The 18942-nt window shown below is 39.1% G+C and overlaps 1 protein-coding gene across 1 annotated transcript in view; it reads right to left on the bottom strand.

The window, feature by feature from the left end:
* Positions 1-18942, bottom strand: part of Mtmr3 (myotubularin related protein 3) — a 117809-nt gene that overhangs the window by 48899 nt on the left and 49968 nt on the right. The window contains exons 2-6 of the mRNA XM_050141073.1: positions 16037-16089; positions 11082-11159; positions 6959-7048; positions 6323-6439; positions 341-423 (exon numbers count right to left, since the gene is read on the bottom strand). Of these exons, the coding sequence (XP_049997030.1) occupies positions 341-423; positions 6323-6439; positions 6959-7048; positions 11082-11084 (293 nt within the window). The 5' untranslated portion in view covers positions 11085-11159; positions 16037-16089. The remainder of the gene's footprint in view (positions 1-340; positions 424-6322; positions 6440-6958; positions 7049-11081; positions 11160-16036; positions 16090-18942) is intronic.

Raw genomic sequence — 18942 nt, forward strand, 5'->3', positions numbered from 1 at the left:
CCCTCACACACAGACACACACACACACACACACACACACACACACACAGGCTCTGGAAATAATAAAGTAAATTGGGATACAGTAGTTTCAAGGGTAAATGTTACATGACTACTATTTTAATTTTTATACTTTTTATATATTTAAAATTATGTCCAAATAAAAAGTGTCTGTTTATATAACAATATTCACTAAAAATAAAATATTTCAGGAACTAACTAGTCAGTCAGAAATTATTCTAACAAATGGAGCCTTCAAAAGACATTTTGCTAACAAACTATGTAACAACAATTTAAAGAATATTTTTGCCAATACTTCACAGCCTTACAAACACACCACCTACCTGATAACTTTGCAGTCTTTGCATGTCAAATGAAGCTGGAATATATCACGGCATTCAACACTTTCTATAAGCTGTAATGGAACCTAAAATTAAAAAGGATAAAGTCCTCTTAGTCAAAAGGCACTGATGTTGCAGGCACACTCAGCCCAAATGATTAACAGGGAAAGAAGCAATCAGAGCCACAAGTTTAGCTGGACCAGTAGTGACTTACTAGAGCCCATCAGAGTTTCCCCTTCCCTAAATCAATGACCTCAAGTCACATGATGACCACCAAAAAGAGGTAGGGACTTTGGAAAAGAAGAGGGAATAGATCCTTGAATATCAAACTCACAAGGTCATCTCTCAAGGTTCTACTTTAAGAAGCTATGATTTGCAGTAACACAAAAGCTGAAGAGCTCTACACAGAAGTACTACAGGTCTAGTGCAAACAGGACTCCAAGTGTTCATTGTTCCAGATGGCAGAGTAGATTCATTCCTCAGTTCTTAGCAAAGGAGACTTCTGAAAAAGGAGGAGGCTTAACTGCCTGCACGGCACACCAGTAGCCACTGGTCAGAGTCTCTACTCAGTAGAACAGAACACAGATAACAAGAAGTTATACAGTAGTCAAAGAAACTAAAATAGGCTAGATCCAACTTGCTCAAAAACAACAACAACAACAGCTCAAGAGCCTTGTTTGTCAAGTAGGACTCAAGGCTTGAGTGAATTGGAATGGTCCCCCTCCCTGCCAACTGGGTCAGCAGGTCCTACTTAACAACAGTGGACAGAGATCGATACGCCAGTGAGACAGAAGAAATGTCTCTCAAGTGTGTAAAGGACCCTCAGGTTGACGCAGTGACATTCTTTCTGAAAATATCTGACTTAACCTCCAACTACAAAAGCATTTTCCAAACAAGATATGAAAAAAATAAAAATTCATTTTTTTTCAAGACAGGGTCTTATGCATTCCAGGCTGGTCTTAAACTCCCTATGTCACTAAAGACAGCTACAAACTCTCTTACCTTCCCAAGTGCTAGAATTACAGTCTATACCACCATGGCTTTATTTGGTGCTTTGCATTTAGGGTTTGTTTGATGCATGCTAGGCAAGTATTCTACCAACTGAGTTACAATCAGCCCTGAGTGCATTCTCCCACCCCACCCCACCCCTGAGACAGGGATTTTCTGTGTAGTCCTAGCTGTCCTGGAACTCACTCTGTAGTCCAGGCTATCCTCGATCTCATAAAGCTCCATCTGCCTCTGCCTCCCAAGTGCTGGGATTAATGGTGTATACTACCCCCACCCAGACTACATACACTCTTAAGGCCTTGTGAAAAAGAGTAGCTTACTTGTCCCTAATGCTGTATCAAACCCAGTCAGAATGTGGCTATAGGAACTGCAAGTAGCACTGCAAAAATTTGCTTAGGTTTGTTCACTGACCATGCTGCCTCCAAAGAGTAGCCCCGTGTCAGCCCTGCTCATTTCAGAGCTGGCTTACTACAAACTCTGACCTACTAGCTGGCAGAATAACAAAAAAGATCTTTCTGGTGTATGGTGACCAAAGGTAACTGCTAGACAAAGGAGAATACCAACAGCTGTTAGACTGCCACCTGTTAGGCACTGAGAGACTGACCAAGAAACAAAGTTTTATAAACCATTTCTGCTTTAAACTGTGTTTACATTATATTCTAAGTTTATTTATTCTGTGTACACACACACACACAACACAGTAAGCATACATGGGTCAGAAAACAACTATAGGGAATTGGTTCTCTTCTTCCATCTTTATGCAAGTTCCAGGGAGTAAACTTGGGTCAGCAAGCTTGTCCAGCAACTGCCTTTAGCTTCTGAGCCATCCCTTCCACTCTCAGTCTATGTGTTTGATCATAATACTATTACTTATGTATAAACTTTATTTTCACCCCACAAAATATTCTCGTAAGAGCACCAACTAGAGCACTGGTAAAAGAGAATAGACTCACACAGGAGACAGGTTTTGATGACTGCAAAGTAACATGAAACAGCCATCACCCAAGAGTCTCATGCCACCCACTGTGGTTTCAGAAATAGCAGATTAAGATCAGTCTGTTCAATTACACAACAAAACCTGTTTTAAACTTTCATAAATCCCACTTGAACACTTAGTTGCTTAATAAATTATCTAAGTTTCAAAGAAACATAGTTTGGAAAAAATAAAGAATAGACAATTGCTCATACCAGGAATGCTACAAATGGACTCTCCACAGAGGTATTTCACTCTAGGAACTGTAAACTTGATGTTTACTGAGGTTGTAATAGATAAAAGGAATAGTGCTCATTGTATCCAAGCCTATAAACAGTCAATGTGCTGTGAAATTAAAGAGAATATTTGATATTGGGTAGCTATTTAAAATTTACTGGCAACTTTTTTTTCTGAAGTGCTAAAAATGCAAAGTAGGGCATGCCACCAAAGAGATAGCACATTTGGATTCTAATGGCTTAAATATGCATGATTTAGATAAAATGACCTTTAATAGTTTTTTGTTTTGTTTTGTTTTTTTTGTTGTTTTATTTTTGTTTTTGTTTTCGAAACAGGGTTTCTCTGTAGCTTTGGAGCCTGTCCTGGAACTAGCTCTTGTAGAGCAAGCTGGCCTCAAACTAACAGAGATCCACCTGCCTCTGCCTCCAGAGTGCTGGGATTAAAGGTGTGCGCCACCACTGCCTGGCTAATAGGGTTTCTTGATCGCCTGTGTTTTGCTGTAGCATTTATCTGCTGAAGAAAGAGCAGAGGGTCGCAGAGAGGGGAAGGGAGAAAGGCAACCACTATCAATCCTCTGGTCTAGATCTAGGATCTGTTGCAGGAGGAATAAGCTATCTTGTTCCTGGAATGACCTCAGGAACCCTAGCACTGAGGTGTTCCTCAATAAGAAATGTGCATAGTCCCTACAATGTCAAGATAACTTTGTATAATCATTTTTCTGTGCAAACACAGTGTCTGGGGTTTTGTAAGTGACACATGGCTCTAAGACTTAGAGATTTTTTAAAATATTTATTTATTTATTACGTATACAATATTCTGTCTGTGTATGCCTGAAGGCCAGAAGAGGGCACCAGACCTCATTACAGATGGTTGTGAGCCACCATGTGGTTGCCGGGAATTGAACTCAGGACCTTTGGAAGAGCAGCCAGTGCTCTTAACCTCTGAGCCATCTCTCCAGCCCCAAAACTTAGAGATTTAAAATGCTAGAGAAAACACTTTCATCTAAGGAAATGGATTAAAAGTAAGCACAGTTGTCAGTTTCTTAAACATTAAAATCACACTATGAAAAAATATCACAATACAATCTACTCATATAGTTACTATAAGAAATAAATGATGAATGACACAGGCCTAGTCACAGAAATGCACTGTTTTAAAATGAACTTAAAATCCAAAAAGGGGGAGAAGATCTAATATTCATTTCAAATCCATACTAATTTCAAGTCATTATTTACTGAGTTGCAGGTATCAAGAGACATATTGGATCCTAAAGACACAAAGACAAATCAACAAAGCGTTACAACATGTCTAGTAAATGCTGTGAAAGTATGTTTACATACAGAAGCAGGCCACTGAGTGCAATTACTGCCAAGAAGGGAACAGACTTGAGCAAAGCTTCACAGAGGAAGTTACTACCTGAACCAAGTTCTGAGAGATGAAGAGAAAGTCCCCAGGCATGAGAGAAGGGAAAATGTGCAAAGTATGAGGTCTGCCAGAGGGGCCCAGAAAAGCCAGTTTTACTATTAGAAAGGAGACAGAAAAGCTGACAGGGACAAGGACCACAGCTTCACATCATGCTGCATAATTGACTTTCATAGAACAAATAAAGAAAATCATAGAACAAATAAAGAAAACAGCTTTAAGATGGTAGATGATGTGATTTTCTGACAGACCCTATTCCCAAACAAATCTAAAAATAGACCTTTAAGTATTTAGCCAAATCTAGTGAGCTGATAAATGGGATGATATGGGAAAATGTAATGAGATGAACCTTTATCATTCTCACAGGCAACTGAATTATAAGTTCTCTGATGCCAACCACTTAAAGAACAAAAAAAATTAAGTTTAAGTTGAGTGGTAAATTGACTCCCTCCCCTAGGACATGGCAGGGAACTTTCAATTGCTGGTTTGTTTTTGTTCCCCCCCCCCCCCAGACAGGGTTTCTCTGTGGCTTTGGAACCCGTCCTGTCTTGTAGACCAGGTTGGTCTTGAACTCATGGAGATCTGATGTGGGAGGGTCATATATCAATCTGTTGATTTCATTGGTTAAGCAATAAAGAAACTCCTTGGCCCTGATAGGTTAAAACATAGGTGGGAGGAGTAAACAGAATAGGATGCTGGGAGGAAGAAGAAGTGAGCTCAGACTCAACAGCTCTGCTTTCTGGAGCAGAGGCCCTGCTTCGCTCTCCTGGGCATACGCATGAAGCTCTGACCCAGGATGGACGTAGGTTAGAATCTTCCCGGTAAGCGCACCTTGGGGTGCTTACACACATTATTAGAAATGGGCTAGTCCAGGTGCGAGAATTAGCCTAGAAGAGGCTAGATAGAAATGGGCCAAGCAGTGTTTAAATGAATACAGTTTGTGTGTTGTTATTTCAGGCATGAGCTAGCAGGCGGCCGGGGTGCTGGGGACACAGCCCCGCTGCTCCTATTACAACAGAGATCTGCCTACCTTTGCCTCCAGAGTGCTGGGATTAAAGCGTGTGCCACCACCACCCGGCACCATTTCCACTTTTTATCCACTGGTCAGAAATGATCAAATCCAAATGAACTATTGTGGTGGTTAGTTTTGTTAACTTGACACAAACTAGAGTCACCTGAGAAGAGCCCCCCCCCCAGGAATTATCTCAATCAGATTGGCCTGTGGGCATATTCTTGATTAATGATTGATGTGGGAGAGCACAGTCCATGGTGGGCAGTACTACCCCTGGATTCTGCTTCCATTATTGCCTTCAGATTCCTGCCTTGACTTTCCTCAATGATAGGCTGTAAGCTGTAAGGTGAAATAAACCTTTTCTTCCCCAAGTTGCCTTTGGTCATGGTGTTTATTACAACAACAGAAAGGACCCTAGAACTCTGTGAACATAGTACATTTTCTTTTTCCTTGGTGACTCTGGTGTGCACTGTTAGCTAATGGACTGAATAGAGACATAACCCAATTATAGAAGGCAGGCAGAAGAATTCAGGTCAAAATGGCTCGAGAACGTGAGTGAATGAATGAATGAATGAGTAAGTAAGTAAATAAATAAGTAAAATGTCAGCTCAAAAATGACAGCCACTGATCTTATAAATCACAGGCTGCAACTTGAATAGTTAGGTAATTTTTAGAAAGATGAATAAAATTAACGCAAGCAATATATTTCAAAGAATCCTCCAAATCACATAATCTGAATGTAGACCTGAGCTCTTAAAGACATCACAACACACTTCTCTGCACTGGCACTCAAATGCAGAAAGCCACAACACCGGCAAGTAAAGGGGAAAAAAATACTCCCACTGGTGGAAACTGGTGAAGTTGTGGGGCTTTCTGGGCTGGTTCACTGAAGACTACCAAGGACAGAAGTGCACTGGAAGAACCAGTTCTACTTAGTGGAACCTCATAACCAAAAAAGAGCAAATGCACTCATAACAACTTCCAACTTCCTTTGCATTAGTAAGAGTTCATTATGCAAATAAACAACATACTAACATGGATCCTTACCAATGTAGGAGCCTGATATGTCAGTCTGTAATAAACTTTGTACCTTTATAAAGCTTAATAAAGCAGCAGCATCTGGTACAAGTATTAACTAACAATGGATACCTCAGCAGACAAGATGAATTGTTTTAAGTAAATCATAGGAGTACCTTACCAAACAGTCCTTGAGCATGAAATTAAATGAGAGAAATGCACAGTACAAAATGCTTTCAAATACCCAAGCCTGTACAATTCTTATTTCTTCCTTTTCTTATCTACCTTACAGGAAGGATGGTTAGTAATCACTTACATTAACAAGAGACTCCTTAAACTTGATGTGAAGTCTGTAATTAGAAAGGGCAATGATGGCATCCTCAGCACGGCCCACATACTCTGTGCTCTCTCCATGAAGTTCAAGGAAAGGAACCTGGAAAACAGAAGAAACCTTTCATAGTTCCAGAGCAGAAATGGTCCAGATTAAATGGTCAGGTGAACAAAAGGACAATAAACCCTCTGCCATACAAGTTTAAATCAAGAATCTGAAAGACAGCTTACACTCACCTAATTTCAATATACTTACCAAAATTAGGAACTTTTTTTTTTTTTTTTGAGACAGGGTTTCTCTGTGGCTTTGGAGCCTGTCCTGGAACTAGCTCTGTAGACCAGGCTGGTCTCGAACTCACAGAGATCCGCCTGCCTCAGCCTCCCGAGTGCTGGGATTAAAGGCGTGCGCCACCATCGCCCGGCAAAATTAGGAACTTTTATGATGATAAATAATCATACTAAACAATGAACTTTTAGGAAATAAATCTTTCAAAAAGGAACAATGTTTTCCAGATTGCACTTCTATATGTACAGTTTAGGAAATGCATCTATTATACATTATTTCAATCCACTAGTTTTGCTCCATCATTATAATACACTGTCAAAAATGGTCTGTAATTACCTGCAGATTCTCATCTTCTCGAATCAGCTGCTTCCTGGGAAATATCTGATTGGCTTGGATGCACTCCAGGCTATGCCGCATCTCTTCATCCTGGAAAACCCCACAGTGTTTAATTTAAAAACTTCTACTTATCATCCATATTTGATTTTTCTGCCGTGTTTACTTATGTAATCACAATAATAATCCAATGACCATTTTGAAACAAGCAGAAAAACTCAGGAAAACTATCCCCCAAAGTGTTTCATCTACTATCTTAGTTATTGCTATAGTTTGGATAAGGGTTCCTCAAAGGCCCACATGTTAAAGGCTTTGATGCTAACACACAGCACTGTTAGCAGGGAGCTGGAAATTCTGAAAGGCAGTAAGAGGAAGATAGGCCAATGAAGGGAGCTAGCCCCTTCCCTGTTTCCTCGGCACCACAAGGTGAGTGGGCTTTCCATCCCATGTTCCCACCTTGATATAAACCAGGGCCAACTGACCAAGACAATCAGCTAAAATAAATCTTTTCTCTTTTTTAGTTTTTTTAGTTGACTTCTCTCAGCATTTGTAATAAGAACATAAGTCTGACTATTACAAGTATCCCTAATCTGAAACACATTGATGCAAAAATTATCAAGCATTACAGTCTGTGGGCACCAAGAGGCTGTGGTGCCTTTTGAAAGAAACCAATAAGCAGTAATTTTGCTCCTTATGTTATAATTTTACATATTTATTTTTGAAAAATATATACTTACTTAAAAATAAAGAAATTATGTTTGAAATTCACTTCAACATAATTAAGGGGTATAAGAAAGGAATGGGAGAAGAATAAATGAAACAGCTCTATGAATTGATAATTCATGAAACTATTAAGTGCTGAATGTTAGTTTGCTACACTGTATATCCTTTATGCAAAATCTGCATAACAGAAAGCTTCAAAAAGGTGTGCTTTAGGGTTGGAAAGATGGCTCAGAGGTTAAGAGCACAGGCTGTTCTTCCACAGGACTGAGTTCAATTCCCAGCAACTATACAGTGGCTCACAATCATTTATAATGAGATCTGATGCCCTCTTCTAGCATGCATGCATACATGCAGGCAGAACAATATACATAATAAATAAATAACTTTTTAAAGTTTTAATATAAAAGAAAACAAACAAAAAACTAAGCTAAAAACTTACACTACCAAGAGGTCTCTTCCAGTTAAGACAATTTCAAAGTAGGAAGTCAAGCACTCTCAAAAATAACTACTTTACACTCTGGCTGTTACAGTACAGGGAGGCCCAAAAGACATATAGTCTATGAGAGAGCCTGGAATTAGATTATGATGAACTCTGCTCACATAGTCAGAACCCCCTCCATTTTCATTTTACTGGGGATCAAACTGGGGCCTCAAACATGTTAGACAAGCACTACACAGAAAATGTTTTGGTTTTCTGCTCTCTATAGATGGGGTCTCACACTGTATCTCAGGCTGGCCTGGAACTCAGTATATATGCCTGTATGCACTTCTTTCTCCTTACATAGGCTGGAGAGTCCTACTGGGAACAAATAACAACCCTGGAAACATCTCCCAAAAGACACACTTTAAGTCTCATTTAAAATCCTTTGAAAAATAGAGGTATCTAGGAGAATGAAATGATGATGCAGGTGGTGTTGGGGAGCAGGAGTGGAGTTGGATATCATTAAAACAATGTACATGCATGAAACTGTCAAAGAATAACTGGAAAAAATCTTTAAGAAAACCAAAATTCAGTATTCTAGAATTTTCTGTAAAAACTAAGGCTCAAAAACAAAAATCCAAATGATAAAACAATACTATTTATACTAAAATAAATCAATGACTCAACAATTTCAAAGAATTACATAGCTAACAAAGTAATTATCAGGAATCCAATAGACAAATGAGAAAATGTTTAAATAATAGCAAATTGCATTATAAGACTTATGACTTAGACATATACTGATACGTACAAGTGAGTGAGTAACATGGACCAATCAGAAAACAATACACACAACCATGAGTTCTCATAGCAAAATTCTAACTTTTTTTTTTAATTTGCTATAATGATCTTTGGGGTAGTCTGAATGAGACTAACCCCCACTGGCTTATATATTTGAATGCTTGGTTCCCAGTTGGTGGAACTGTTTGGGAAAGACTAGGCTGTGTGGCCTTATTGAAGGAGATGTCTGGGGGGGGGGGGGGGGGCTTTGAGGTTACAAAAGCTCTCAGCTACCATTTCAGCACCATGCTTGCCATTTGTTCTACCATACTCCCTACCATGATGGTCACGGACTAACCCTCTGGAACCATTAGTAAACCCCCAATTAAATACTTTCTTTTACAAGTTGCCATAGTCATAGTGCTGGTTTAAAAGAAAATGGCTCCCGAAGGGAGTGGCACTATTAGGAGGTATAGCCTTGTAGGAGGAAGTGTATCACTGTGGGGACAGGCTTTGAGATCTCTTTTCTTCAAGCTTCATTATGACAGTCACTTGACTTCCTGCTGCCTGCAAGATGTAGCAGTCTCAGCTCCAGCACCATGTCTGCCTGTATGCTACCATGCTCCCCACCATGATGAAAAAGGACTGAATCTCTGAAACTGTAGGCCAGCCACGCTCAATTCAATGTTTTCTTTATAAGAGTTGTGGTCATGGTGTCTCTGCATAGCAATTAAAACACTGACAGTCATGGTGTCTCTTTACAGCAACAGAACAGTAACTAAGACAGATCTTTTATGACTACAGTCACACTGCTCCATAACTATTGGGATCCCTAGAGGACTGTGCTAGGTACCACAGAGACCTCAACAGTACCAGGAAAAGGACTGTACTGCTGGCTATGTAGCACACGGTGAAGGGCAAGCAGTGCACAGCAGAGCTGCTTTTATGCCCAATTGCTGATCAATGGCACTGGCATGCACACCATGTTAATATTAAGCAAGCATACTTTCAGCTTTGAAAACTGAGGAAAAACAAAAACTGTATACTTTGAATTAAAAAAAAAAACAATAAAACGTCATCATACTTTGGGTACAAGATTAAATTGGAGAATTGTGATGCCCACTGGTCCACCTTTACAAAGGGAGAAATTAACTTCCTCTCCCTTTTAGTATTGACATTACTACACAACTAACTGGGCAAGGATTGTTGCTATTTCACTTTGTTTTTAACTTTAAAAAGCATTTTCCACACGTCCCTAATGAAGTTTGAAATTAACATGCTATTTTCAATTTCCTCTTTGTGCACCGGCATGAAACACTTCGGGTCTAGGAACTACCACATGGTTAACGACAAAAACAAACAAATAAATCAGACAATGCTATAGAGAGCAATTTCTCTATTCCTCAAAGCTTTGCTTACACATTCTTAGGACTGATGAGATGTAGCTGGCTGTGTTCCATCTTCTCTGCCTAAATGGCCCACAGGCCACCGAAATGCCCATTGTGTTCTTCAGGGAAAGGGAAAGGCTGCGTGTGCACAGCTGCCCATCTGTTATGGGTCAAAAGAATCTTAAAGGAAAGGCAGGGAATTGTTGCCGTCCAGAAAACAAATTCATTTAAAATGTGTGCTATGGTGACAGTGAATGTTAATTAGCTCAGTTTGATCAGTCTATAATATACGCTTGTTTTATAAAGCATTTTACAATATTTCACAATTCTGTAAATCAAATAAAGAAAAATTTGTGAGTGGCCATCTCACAATCTCTACACTCACCAAACAAACACATAAAAATCATTTTTACATGTCTTGCTTCTTAGAATGTTTTTAGGGAAAGGGAGGAAGTGAGCCTGGGCCTCACATATGCAATAGCATGTGGTTTAGCCTGAGCTACACCTCCAAGCCAGCTTCCTATTAAAGGAAGAAATGAAAATCCTGGAGCCCGAGAATGATATATTTCAATCTTGCCTCCATTTACTGACTGACTTAAGGTGTACTACATATCTAGCTCTCAGGATTCGGCTACTGTAAAAGTAGCTCTTCTATTCATAGTGGACAGGTACTGAGGAGCTGACAAAGGAAGTAGAGATAATTAGGAAGTGGGCAAAACTGAAATTATTTCTTATAAAACATAAACAGATGTATTAGTGTTCACGTTTCATCAAGATAGGAGTCCAACTCTAATTTCTTTATTTCTGTACTTACCATGACCAGTCCAAGGCAGGAGAGACCCCGTCCTTCTCCAATCTCTAACAAGGCTCTTCTTTCTCTTCTACTTGAGACCTTTTATTTTAGGAAGGAAAAAAAAGGGGAGGCAAAATTGGCAATAGTTTTTCCCCTAATTGGTCATACCCTAATTAAAGAGACTGCATACACAGACCTGAAATTCAACCAGAGTCATCCCTGAATAAGCTGAATATCAACCAGCCAAATCCTCACCATTAGTTCTAAACTGAATAACACCTTTGTGGAAGTATTCCTAACTTTAACTAGTTCTGTAAGGAAAGTGAAAACCATTGACATTCCTGTGTTGAGAGTAATTTTCAAATGTTATGAATCTTGATTAAAAAAGCAATAATTAAAATCAATCTGCAAACACAATATTCTCCTAATGTTTCAGGATATTTGTGTGGCTTATTTTATGGAAAATGGATCACCCTCTGTATGGAAACAAATTGACTTAGCAGGTAAAATATGAATCAACTGCTTTATTATCCTGATATTCTGTACTTACCTGAAAATTCCTGAGCTACTATAATCCTCTCACCTGTGCTTCTAAACACAAAAGAAGGTCCAACTAGAAATGCAGAGGAGTGCTAGCTCTCTCCCGAAGGGCTCCTTCCCTCAGCAGAGTACCATCAGACAAACCTGGTCTTATGGCTTTGCTCAAGTTTAATTAAAAAAAAAAAAGATGGTATTTTGGAGAGTTTGAACGTCAATACTTAGCATAAGAGCTGTAAGAGCAGCATTAAATAAGTGAAAGAGAACATCAAAGGAACAGCAGGGCCAAGGCTCTGTCTCTGTGCCTGTACCTCTGCTGGGCTGTGAGAAAAGGATTATTTTAAGAATGCTCTGAGGGACAACCACTGTTGGAGACAAGGGGCAAAGGAAGATGCTGAGAGCTGCTGGATGTGACAATGCAATACCAGACTTACAAGGCAGCAGTGACACAAGCAGTGCTACCATATTCTTCACAGTCTCTGAAGCGATAGTTATGTATATGCATGCATGTGTGCGCACACACACAAACGCACACAATGAGTTGATCCACTAAATGTGACAGAAAGGTATCTCAAACTTGCTGTCTCAGCAGCTAGAAAAAGGACTTTCCTGGTGAAGGACACCCTTAAGAAAAGTGAATTCCTCAGCCCATAAGAGATAGGGAAAAAGAACACAGAGAAACCAAGTTTGTTTCAGATGCCTACTGCTTATCCAGCTGAAAGTGACAACATCATCCACATATTTAAACTACTGTATGCCGGGCAATGGTGGCGCACGCCTTTAATCCCAGCACTCAGTAGGCAGAGGCAGGCGGATCTCTGTGAGTTCGAGACCAGCCTGGTCTACAGAGCTAGTTCCAGGACAGGGTCCAAAGCCACAGAGAAACCCTGTCTCGAAAAAACAAAAAAAAAAAAAAAAACTACTGTACTATGTTTGTTGTTGTCTTATGTTGTTGTGAAATAAACCTAGGGTCTGGTCACGTGATAGGCAAGTCTCCCACCACTAAATTATTACTTACAACTCAAACTGCTCTATCTTAACACAGACATAAATTTGATACATGTTCTAATTATTAGTATTATATACTAAAAACTGGGCCCAGTGGCACACACTTGTAATCAAAGCACAGAGGAGGCATAAAAGAGGATCCTTGGGGCTCACTGACCTGCCAGTCTAGTAGCTGGTGAGCTTTAGGCTAATAAGAACCACAAGAGACCCTACCTTAGAGCCAGGTGGATCTCTGAGTTTGAAGGCAGCCTGGACTACAGAGCAAGTTCCAGGACAGCTATGGTCACACAGAGAAACAGAGAAACCTGTCTTGAAAAACCAAAACCAAAAGGGGATGGGGGAGGGAGGATCAAGATCCTGCCTCCAAGGAAGCAGATGGCATTCTTGAAGATGCTATATAAGGTTTTCACACATGTACACCTGCACACATACATGTACAGGCACACATTTTAAAGTACATGCATATGTATAGAATGTAGGTGGAATATGAAGAATCTGAAATTCTCAGAAGTACATCTCTGTGAAAACAGTTCGGCTGTTCCCAAAAGAGCTATACAGTCATATTTCCCATCAGTTTTACTGCTGGGCACATACCTGACAGGATGGGAGGATTTTCCTATACAAAACTTGTACACTAAGAAGCTGGGCTCGGTGCTGCATAATTGTAGTCCCAGATACTCAGGCAGCTGGAGTATCACTTGAACCCAACACAACAAGAACCCACCTCAAAAGAAAAAAAAAAAAAAAAAACAGAAATTGAAAGAAATTAAAAATTAAGCCAGGGCATGGTGGTGTATACCATTAATGTCAGCACTTGGGATGAAGAGGCAGGCAGATCTCTGTGAGTTAGAGGCCAGCCTGGTCTAGAGTGAGTTTCCAGGACAGCCAGGGTAAAGACCCTGTTCAGAAGGAAGAAAGGAGGGAGGGAAGAAGAGAAGGCCTGATTTTAAGGCTCGTAAAATATTCATGCAACAATATTCATAATAAATAGCCAAAGAATGGAAACAATTCAAATGTACAGCAAATGAAAAAAAATAAAGCAAAATATATAGAATGGAATCTTATTTAATAATAACAAGAAAGGAAATACTGACCCATGACAGCATTATGCTAAGTGAAAAAAACCTGGAACATAAAATGCTACAAATTCAATCAACTATCCAGAACAGGTATATCCAGAGGAACAGAGAGGAATATGGAGTGCTTTCTGTGGGCTCAAGGTTATATTCATGAGGGACAGAAATCTAGAATGAGACAATGCAAAGGTTTGTACATGATGAATATACTAAAATCCACTGAGCTGCATACCTTGGAAAGAGTGGTCTTTATGTGATATGAATTATACCTCAATTAAAAAGTGGGTAAAGGGGGATGAATACTCAAACTAAGTATAAATATTTTTACTCCAAAGAAAGTTACAGAATAAACTGAGCAGCAACAACCTTAATTTTAAACACACGGGCTATGGTCTCTAACGTGCGCACAAATACACAGAGGGTGTTGTTATGGATTTTTGCACCTGGTTTTAGTTTTTTTTTTCTCTTTAAGGAATTAATCTCTTAAATATATCACTACAATACACATAGATGAAGTGATAAATGAAGGTACATTTGGAATGGAGACCATAAGAGTAAATCATATTATTTATGTGAGCCTCGGATTCATGTGATATATTTAGTATTCTCAGCTGCATAATTAATTATCTTTTTATAGTTATTACTATTATGACTCAATAATATATATGATAATACATGATCCTACAGGGATAGACTGACGTTGGTAAGACAATGCCCAAAATAGTCTTTTTGTATATGCACACTTCAAGCTTTAAGACAAAGTGGAAACAAGAAGGGGTACAAACATCAGAATAAAGCAAAGGAACACACTGGAGTACATTTGAAAGCTAGGAAGCAGTCCAGGGTAGCTACACTGGTGCATAGGAAATGAGTGACTACGTATAGACAATTTGTTGCATGCCACACTAAGGAACTTGATCCTGGCATGGAAACTAGGTGAGGTCATTGCCTAACGGTAACTGAAAAGAATACAGGTTAAAGAGCAGGCCAGTACTCTTCCAATTTTTATTTCCTCTGAGAGCTGAACATTATGTTAAGGGGTAGAGTTACCCAAAGCTAAGAGTATATATTAAAAATCCATAAGGAAACCTGCTATTTTGTAAGTTAATAACAAAATAAAATGTAAGACAAAAAAGTTTCAACAGAGATTCCCTGCATGAGTAGATAAAGGTACTCTAAGAAGTCATCAGTTACTAAAATGAAAAGCCCCAGGACCAGGGTGAAGCCACTTCTCTATGAACCCCTGGGGCTCCCCAAACAATATGTTACTACACTGGTTGCCCACTAGAATTACACAGTAAAACTCTAGGACACTAAAAGCTTTGGTCACAGGATATAAGGAAATCAAGTTTTAGCTGAACAAGAAGCTTCCACCCTTTCAGAGGGTGTTCCACATGCTGGAGCACTGTCATTAGCGGTCTTACTCAGCTGTGAACCTTGTGTGCTATACTACCAACTGGCCAGGCAAGAGATAGATGCCCAGCAGCACAATAATGGCACTACGTGAAAGGGGCAACAGCTTCCTGACTGGACTTAACACTCCACTGAAGTCAATTCCTGCCTGGTACTGTAAACCTACTGAAAATCCCTAGTTGAGAGGTCATATACTGTAGTAGCTAAGCTACTGCTGTCCTTAAAGTGAGCATAGCACACCTCTCAAATTACCTTCTAAATATTTTTATTTATCCCCACAGAACAGTGCTGCTATTGTCTGTGGTCAAAAGCTTATTTTTACAAGGGACAGAGGTTACTGAAGAAACTGGCCATCTAGTCTGAGTAACTGTTGAAAGTTGAGCCCTCCTACATGAGACACTGCACTCCTACTCTAAAACTCAGGAAATAATGCAAAAAGGGGAGGAAATCATGTATAAGCTGGAGGGAGGGATGGAGTGCTTAGAATACTTTATCCTGTTGTGTTGTTCTTCTTTTTTCTTTTCTCTTTTTTGGGGGGTGCCTGTGTGTTTGTGGTATTCAAGTATGTATGTATTCTCACTTCACATGTGTTGGTATATATGTGTGCATATATAGACATGAATATAGACGCATGAATGTAGAGGCCAAAGGTTGGCACTGAGTATCTAATCAATCACACTTTACTTACTAATGCAGAATCTGCTGCTGAACTGAGAGTTTGCTGACAAAGAAGTTGACCCTATAACTCAAAATAACAACTATTCAACACATTTTCAGACATAAAGAACACTGCAATATGCCACAAATAGACACATAAAAGGTAACCTGGCAATGGGTACTAATGAAAATGGATAGGGACAAACAGTGTCACAAAACTAATTTGTAAATATGTTTTCCCTGCTTCAAATCAGCAGAGTGATTGCAGGAGGAAAACAAACTTACCAAATGAATACTGTCCTGAGAACTTTTTCTTCTATGAGGCTTCACAAGGAATTCTGCAAAACAAACAAATATCCTACCATCAGATTATGCCAATTGAAAACCCAGCCTTATCTCTCACATTAACATCTTTAATTGCTGTATGGACTGCTGGTAGATGTTCAGACTTTTTCCTCACATGATTCAGAAACCTAAGATGTTCCTTTCTGAGCTTCCCTCAGTGAACAAGTATTACCTCCCACAGCTGGTGAGGGAAATCTCTGCTGCTTATCATACCTATTCTATCCTGTCTTGGACTTCTAGTTCAAGGTCTTTTGTGCATACAACTGACTTCTACCAAAGGATCTAACATTGTTTTGAAGACATAAAGTAATGGGTAGATAACTACAAACAAAGAATTCCTGCCATTAGGCAATAATCTGATCTTTGTAGAAATAAGAGAACTATATACCCAATCTTTTTGAGGCAAATTCTCTGTAGTATTTATTTATAGACAGAATCTTTCAGCTTGTTTTGGAGCTTGGTTTTTCCATTTGTACTTGTTTGGGGCAGTGTTGTTTAGTTGGTTTTAGTTGTTTGTAACAAAGCCTTACTCTGTAGCCCAAGCTAGCCTGGTATTTACCATGTAGCCCAGACTAGTCTACGATCTACCTGCCTCAGCCTCCTGAAATCTGGGATTACAAGTATGACATACCATATTGAGTACAGGATTATTATTTAAATTACATGAAGTAAAATAAATGAGTAAGACCAAATAGAGTACCAAAACTCTAAAGAATTAGAAATGAAAGGCAAAATTCAAGAAGCAAGACAATGATATGTTGGTGACTTCTCAAGTAGATTAGGTCCAGTGGTAACTAGGTGTGTAAAGAATAAAACTCAAGACACAGGTCAAATCTATGGAAAAAAACAAACTTATGAGCCAGGCAGTGACGTATACTGTAATTCTAGCATCTAAGAGACTGAGCTGCAGGTTCATGAGTAACCTAGGCTACATACAAAGACTCTACTCAAAAAGTAAAAAGAATAACCAGCTTACAATGCCAGATAAATCAGACAACACTCAACAACAACAAAAAAAGACTGAAGCAGGTTAGTTAGCTCTGTGTCAGCAACGACTCCTCAGCCTTAGTCAGGTAGTGTATCACCACTGTAACGATGCCAACCAATCCATTCCTCTGAGGACAATGTGCCAGTTAAGGGCTATATAAAGCTGAGTCTGAAAAAGGCTCTCTGGTACCATAAGGTTATAAATACAGCAGAAAATAGAAGATTTATGTTCTCCTCTTCATTGAGATAGAATGTAATGTGGCTACATTAAATCCAAACAATTAATAAAAGATCTAACTATAATGGAAGTTAAATACATGAGATACAAATTGAAGCAGAGGATAGGACAGGCATAGAGAAAACTTGAAGTTAATCCTTTAGGATTTACCCTAGATTCTATCACTAAGGGGTAGCGGAACAAAAAATTAAATCTTTCTGAACCTTTCTCACTAAGGCACAAATTTCTATGTACATATATTATATATATTATACATATTATATGTGGTATGATATGTATATTATATATATTATACACATATATAATGCCATGTGGATATAATGTATTATAGGAAATAGCCTGGGGCTAAGGTCAAAGTTCAGGACCTATATCTAATCAGAGCCCCAACATCCATGTAAAATGACAGGCGTGGTAGCATGTGCCTATAGTCCCAGCATTGAGAATGTGAAAACAAGAAAATACCTGGGACTTGCTGGTCTACTAGCCTACCAAATCAGTGAGTTCCAGGTTTAGTGAGAGACCTTCTCAAAAAATAAAGTGGAAAAGCAATCATGAAGACACCCAAAAACAACCTCTGGCCCCCTTCATGCTCACTCACCTCCACCCACATCCAGGCATGGGAGAGTCCTAACAAGTGTAAAGTACAATATACCTGATTTTAAATACCATGATAGTGTATATTACTGTGCAGCTGCACTAGAAGTTAACAACTTAAGGGCCTGAAGGCTCTGAGACCAAAAGGGAATACACACATTCAGTTCCTATACAAACTAGTTTGTGATTAGCTGCATGCAACCTGAAACACTGGCTTCTGCAAAGACAAAGTGACACCAGTTTATATATCATTTATACTTTTTAAAACTAAATATGAAAACAAATCAAGTTAAACCAAATTAATAAGGAAAATCTAAAGAGAGGGTAGGTCCCCTATAATATTTGGGGGTGGGGAATGTGTAAGTAGAACTTGTTGACTCTGGTATGTTTCAGGGGGAAAATAGAGTGCTTTTTAGGTGGTCCTCTCTCACTTTTCAAATGGAGGATAAGAGTTCAAAATTTTAAGGAGGCAATATTAAAAACTTATTTTTAAATAATCTATTTTCCACTGAAATGAAAACAAAAGGACTTTCCTGTCTATAAATAGTAAGAAACAGATTCTAATATAATTGAATACAGAGGCAACATTCAAAAATTCAAGGCTGCAGATGTGGCTCAGTTGACAGAGTTCCTGTCTAGCATGAGCAAAGGCCCTGGAGGTCCTGGTTCAACAAGAATAACCATTTGGAGCATGTCTAAGTGCTAGCATTCAGAAGTGGAAGCAGAAGGATCACAAGTTCAAAGCTATCTTTGGCTATAAAAGGGTTCAAAGGAGTCATGAGCTACACGAGAGCCTAAAAAATTTTTTTTAGAAAAAGAAAGAATTGCCATTTTTACTATGTTGATCCTCCCAATCCAAGAGCAAGGGAGGTCCTTCCATTTTCTGGTATCCTCATCAATTTCTTTCTTCAATGCTTTAAAGTTCTTGTCAAATAGATCTTTCACTTCCTTGGTTAGAGTTACCCCGAGATATTTTATGCTGTTTGTGGCTATTGTGAAAGGTGAAGCTTCTCTGATTTCCCTCTCT

This window comes from Alexandromys fortis, unplaced genomic scaffold (assembly GCF_014885135.2).
Source record: "Alexandromys fortis isolate MF-2015 unplaced genomic scaffold, M_Fortis_MF-2015_v1.1 scaffold_7, whole genome shotgun sequence".
Classification (NCBI taxonomy): domain Eukaryota; kingdom Metazoa; phylum Chordata; class Mammalia; order Rodentia; family Cricetidae; genus Alexandromys; species Alexandromys fortis.